Here is a 5830-nt window from a genome sequence, read left to right as displayed (position 1 = left end):
AGCACTCTCTATCACTCTCTGTCACTATCTCTCTCTATCTCTCTATCTCTCACTATCTATCACTCTATGACACTGCAGCAGCAGCACTGACAGGTATATCTATATATAAAAAAAAACCTGCACCCCCAAAAAGTTGCTGATCAGTTAATTTATACTGATCAGCACAAAAGGGGGGGCAGCAGTCAGTTATATAAAAAATATATAGCACAATCTGTCACTATCTCTCTATCTCTCTCTATCTCTCTCTCTATCTCTCTCTATCTATCTATAGCTCTATCACACTGCAGCAGCACAAAATATAGCACTAGGCCTCTCTATCTCTCTCTATCTCTCTCTATCTCTTTCAGTTATATAAAAAATATATAGCACAATCTGTCACTATCTCTCTCTCTCTATCTCTCTCTATCTCTCTCTATCTCTCTATCTATAGCTCTATCACACTGCAGCAGCACAAAATATAGCACTAGGCCTCTCTATCTCTCTCTATCTCTCTATATCTCTTTCAGTTATATAAAAAATATATAGCACAATCTGTCACTATCTGTCACTATCTCTCTCTCTATCTCTCTCTCTCTATCTCTCTCTATCTCTCTATCTATAGCTCTATCACACTGCAGCAGCACAAATATAGCACTAGGCCTCTCTATCTCTCACTATCTCTCTCTATCTCTCTCTCTATCTAATAACTATCTAATAACTCGCAGCAGCACAAGATGTCACAGGATGTCACAAGATGTCACAAGAATAAGCAATATCTAGGCAGTGATCAGGTAAGTATTTGGATGGGTTCTGGTCAGTATTGGCGGCAGCTGGGCACGGTGACCGCACTGCACGCTATTCCAGACCGGAATGGCGTCTGCAGTGCAGTCACCGTTAGTTTAAACCCCCCTCCTTGGCTGTGATTGGTCCGTCGGTCCGACGGACCAATCACGGCCTTTGGGGGCGGGCGGGGTGAGGTGAGGTGACACCAGTGTCACCCTTACACCCCGCGGTGATTGGTGCTGTACTTTACAGCACCAATCACCTCCGATCCCGTGTCACCGGCGAACGTTATTCGCCGGTGACACAGAAAACGCTGTGAATGGCTGTTCACACTGAACAGCCAATCACAGCGATCGCCGACGGGGGGGCGGCATCGCAGCCCCCCCTGGGCATGCACGGACATGTCTGCTGTCAGGGACAGCAGACATCGTCCCTCTGTCACTGCGTCTCTAGACGCAGTGACAGTTTTAAGCCATGACGTATATATACGTCAACGGTCGGGAAGTACTTCCCGGCCATGACGTATATATACGTCAAATGTCGTGAAGGGGTTAAAGTCAAATCTGCCTTATCGAAAATGACCGCTGGATTGTCAAATCCATGGCCATATTCAACCATTAGCAGATGTTTTTGCTGATCCATCAACTTTTCAACTGTCTTAATTCATTTGGACGATTGGACAAATGGACCAAATGATGAATCGGTTGAATTTCAGTTCAACACAATCTTGACTTAATGGACAATATTTCCAACCATTGGAAATATCGGATGGGATTGAATACCCCATTAGGTTAACAGATGGAAGAACATTCTTTTGATAATAAAATGGATAGAGGCTGTTAATTCTAATGACTATTGATGTGTGTGTCTGTTTCATTGTAGACAGTGAGATCTGCCATAGGTGTCCTGATGAGGAGTGGCCGGATGAGAGACAAGTCAGATGTGTTCCCAAAACATACAACTTTCTGTCATATGAACAGGACATTGTGGGGAAAATATCTTCAGTGACAGCTTTATCTTTCTCTGCCATAACATTATTTATATTGGGGAACTTTATTTATTACTGGGACACCCCAATTGTGAAAGCCAATAATCGTACTGTAAGCTTCATTCTCCTGGTCTCCATCTTGCTGAGCTTCCTCTCTGTGTTCTTGTTCCTTGGCCGGCCGGTGGATATAACCTGCAGGCTGAGACAGACGTCATTTGGGATCTCCTTCTCCACAGCTGTCTCTTCTGTACTGGGCAAGACTGTCACTGTCTGCATTGCTTTCAAAGCCACAAAACCTGGCAGTCCCTGGAGGAAGTGGGTCACACACAAATTATCTCATTATGTGGTCATTGTGTGCTCCTCTGTCCAAGCTCTGATCTGTGGTGTCTGGCTGTCTGTGTCTCCTCCCTACCAGGAGTATGACCATCACACCTACCAGGGAATAATTATCATTCAGTGTAATGAAGGGTCAGTGATTGGGTTTTACTCTATGTTGGGTTACATTGGGATCCTGGCTGCAGTGAGCTATGTTTCGGCTTTCATGGTGAGGACATTACCGGACAGCTTTAATGAGGCCAAGTACATCACCTTCAGCATGCTGGTGTTCTGCAGTGTGTGGGTTGCAATGATCCCGGCTTATCTGAGCACCAAGGGGAAAGATGCGGTGGCTGTGGAGATATTCGCCATACTGACTTCATGTGCTGGAGTTCTGGGCTGTATATTTCTCCCAAAACTTTATATTCTGCTTATAAAACCAGAATTGAACTCCAGAAAAATCATTCTGGAGAAAATTAATATATAAAGCCTCATGTAGAGCATTATTATACAAAGACTCAACAATTTCCCTGATGTCACATCCTTATATGAATATGTATAGGTACCTCTACAGAGTTACACATCTAACCTATTACATGTGATGCTATGTGTAATTTTAATACAATAGTGAAAATACAGTATTTAGACATAAACATTGGCCCAGCCCTTGTCTCCTCTCCTGCATGGTTTGATTGTTTGCCAGGTATTTATATACTGTAGTTATTGAGCAAATTCATTTATTACAATAAAAAAATAAAGAATTATATGATCACTGGTCACAACTGATGTATGAATAAAAGCGCATGTGTCTCAATGGAAATTCAACATCACAAGATTTCGGGTAATATGTAGTATGGTGAGATTTTAAGAAATGTGTAATTTTGTTGGACAAAATGGGAATTTGCATGTTTAAAACAATTGTTGGGGTCCCCCATAAATTTGGAACCAGCACCTGGGCTCCAACAGCCAGCGTTTTCATGCCACAGCTGGGGGAAACTATTTACGCAATGTCACCTGGTCATCACATGAGCACCGTGAGGGATCAGCTCCCAGGCTTCACCTATCCAGGGCTGAAGCCCAGGGCTGTCAATGATGTCCCATTGATTTTCAGGGGAGAACCACAAGACCCAGCATGGGGGGCATTAATGTGTCTCGTAATGGGTCTTGTAGTTCACCTGTAAAAAGAATGTAGGTATGCATCCCCAAGAAGTGACTCTTGTTCTGGGACGTTACCCCCATGGGTCCAAAAGCACAGATGTTTGCCTCTAAAAGTGCCCCCGCAACCGTCCGGTATCTTTATCAGTGCTTTTAGCACCACCTAACAACTTTCATGACCACTGACCATTTATTTTTCATCTTCATTATGTTTACTGGGTTCTACTGTTTAGACTTTTAGTCTTAAATTTCATCTTATATAATATTTACTACTCTTAAATTTTTATTTTTAAATGGAAATGTATATGGGTCACCTAGGCCGTGTTGTTCTTCGCGTAATTTTATACACGTCGCATGTTTGGTAAAATAATATACTGATACTGTCCTTATAGGATAGGACATGTTCCTAGTTCATAGAAACATAGAATTTGACGGCAGATAAGAACCACTTGGCCCATCTAGTCTGCCCCTTTTTTAAACATGTTACCTCAAACCATATTTGATCCTTATTTTTTTGTAAGGATATCAATATGCCTATCCCAAGCATGTTTAAATTGTACTACTGTATTTGCCTCTACCACCTCTGATGGGAGGCTATTCCACTTATCTACTACTCTTTCTGTGAAGTAATTTTTCCTCAAATTTCCCCTGAATCTTTCTCCCTCTAGTTTCAGTGCATGTCCTCGTGTTCTGCTGATCCTCTTCCTGTGAAGAATGTCTCCCACCTGTACCTTGTTAAAACCCTTGATATATTTGAAAGTTTCTATCATGTCCCCCCTTTCCCTTCTCTGCTCTAAAGTATACATATTAAGATCTTTTAGTCTTTCCTGGTACGTTTTGTGATGTAGGCCATGCACCATTTTAGTTGCCCTTCTTTGTACAGTCTCTAATGTATTTATATCCTTCTGGAGATATGGCCTCCAGAACTGAACACAATACCCTAGATGAGGTCGTACCCCCCCCCAAAAAAAAAAAATAGTATTAATCAGGCACCTCTCCATACCTCCTTCCCTCTATCACCCTTGTACCTCTAATACACCCCTTGTCTCTATTAACCCTGCACCTCTCCCTCCCTCTAATACTCTTATGCAGATGTGGACAGAACAAAGGTTCTGCTCCTTCACAGAGGACTGTGGCAGAGCATCACAGCTGGAGTGCCACTTAATTATTTAAAAATAAATTATAATGAGAGCCTTCTATTAAGGGTGAGGCACCCATTTATACAACCATTTTTAAAATTAATGGGCAAAGGGGGCACAACACAAAATCTGTGAGGGGCCAGTCCTATATGAAACGACCCTTAGCAGCTGTGTGGCTGTGTCACCAGAGGCATTACTATAAACTGTATGGGCCCCATAGCACAATTTTGAACACTTAATTAGTGTGGGTGCAGGAGTCAAAAGGGTGGGTTATGGTAAAAAATAAATAGTAAATAAAATGATAATTTAATTATAATTAAGAAAAATTAAAACACACTGGGACTTACTTCTTAGTGCTGCTGCACATCGAAGCAGATTTGTGAAGGTGCTTGCTATCAGGAAATAGTGCAGAGATGATTTGGGTCACAGCTGAGCATACATAGGCACACATATGCCGTCCTGCAGTTCACTTCCCGTTCATGGCCGGGAAAGGTGAAAGTGTGTGAGGTCACTTGTACTTAGAGCACTGCCTGCCAGCACTCACACAGCCTCTGAAGCCCCAGCGCTGCAGGCTAAAGGGAGCCCAGAAGAGATAATGGAGCATGCAAGGTGGAAGGGGGAGCTCTGTGGCTGTCTGTGTGAGGACGCTCAATTAACCCTGTCATTGCATCCTTACACAGACAGCCAGAGGCGGAGAGAAAGCTGCTGCACCTCACACAGGAATCTTGCCTCTGGCGTCACCCGTGACCCTGCGCCCCCTTGGCGTCTGCGCCCCCCCGCCATGGCAGGGCTGCTGAGCGTTAGTTACGCCACTGGGTCGTACCAATGACCTATACAGTGGCATTATTACTTCTTTCTTTCTACTGCTGATACCTCTCCCTATGCAACCAAGCATCTGACTTGCCTTCTTCATTGCTTTGTTACATTGCCTACCTGCCTTTAAGTCCCCTGAAATAGTGACACCTAGATCCCTCTAGATTTCCATTATAGTGCCATTTATACTATATTTAATCTTTGGATTTTTGCAACCCAAGTGCATGATTTTGCATTTTTTGGCATTAAACTGTAGTTGCCATGCTCTTGACCATTCCTCTAATCTACCTAGATCATCAATCATTTGTTTTACCCCTCCTGGTGTGTCTACCCTGTTGCATACCTTTGTGTCATTTGCAAAAAGGCACATTTTACCCTCAGATGTGTATCCCCTCCCTTTCTCGCACCCCCATTTCCTCCCTTTCTCCCCCCTGCCCTCTCCCCGGGGTCTGAGGTCTGAGATGTTAAGATACTTTGTTTAATATTCTTAACGTGGAGTGTGGGTGGGCGGAGTTGAATACTGTTGCCGGTTCCACCTAATCTTCTCACCGCAATGTTTTCTGTTTATATAGGGAGTTTCCCTAGAGGTTCTGTGTCCTTTGGCCTATCCCTTATTCTAGTATTTCTTTATATACATTTATGTCTTTCCCTGCCCCTC

At 43.3% G+C, this 5830-nt stretch overlaps 1 protein-coding gene across 1 annotated transcript; it reads left to right on the top strand.

Annotated features, from left to right (window-relative positions):
- The first annotated feature begins 1610 nt into the window (after positions 1-1610).
- LOC146076079 (vomeronasal type-2 receptor 26-like) lies at positions 1611-2552 on the top strand. The gene has a single exon (XM_083185967.1). It carries the CDS (start codon positions 1611-1613, stop codon positions 2550-2552), a length of 942 nt encoding a protein of 313 aa, XP_083042093.1.
- The last annotated feature ends 3278 nt before the right edge of the window (positions 2553-5830 follow it).

This window comes from Crinia signifera, chromosome 1 (genome assembly GCF_055691185.1).
Source record: "Crinia signifera chromosome 1, ASM5569118v1, whole genome shotgun sequence".
NCBI lineage: Eukaryota > Metazoa > Chordata > Amphibia > Anura > Myobatrachidae > Crinia > Crinia signifera.
Note: the sequence above shows the minus strand (reverse complement) of the source record. Positions and strands in the feature narration are given on the sequence as shown.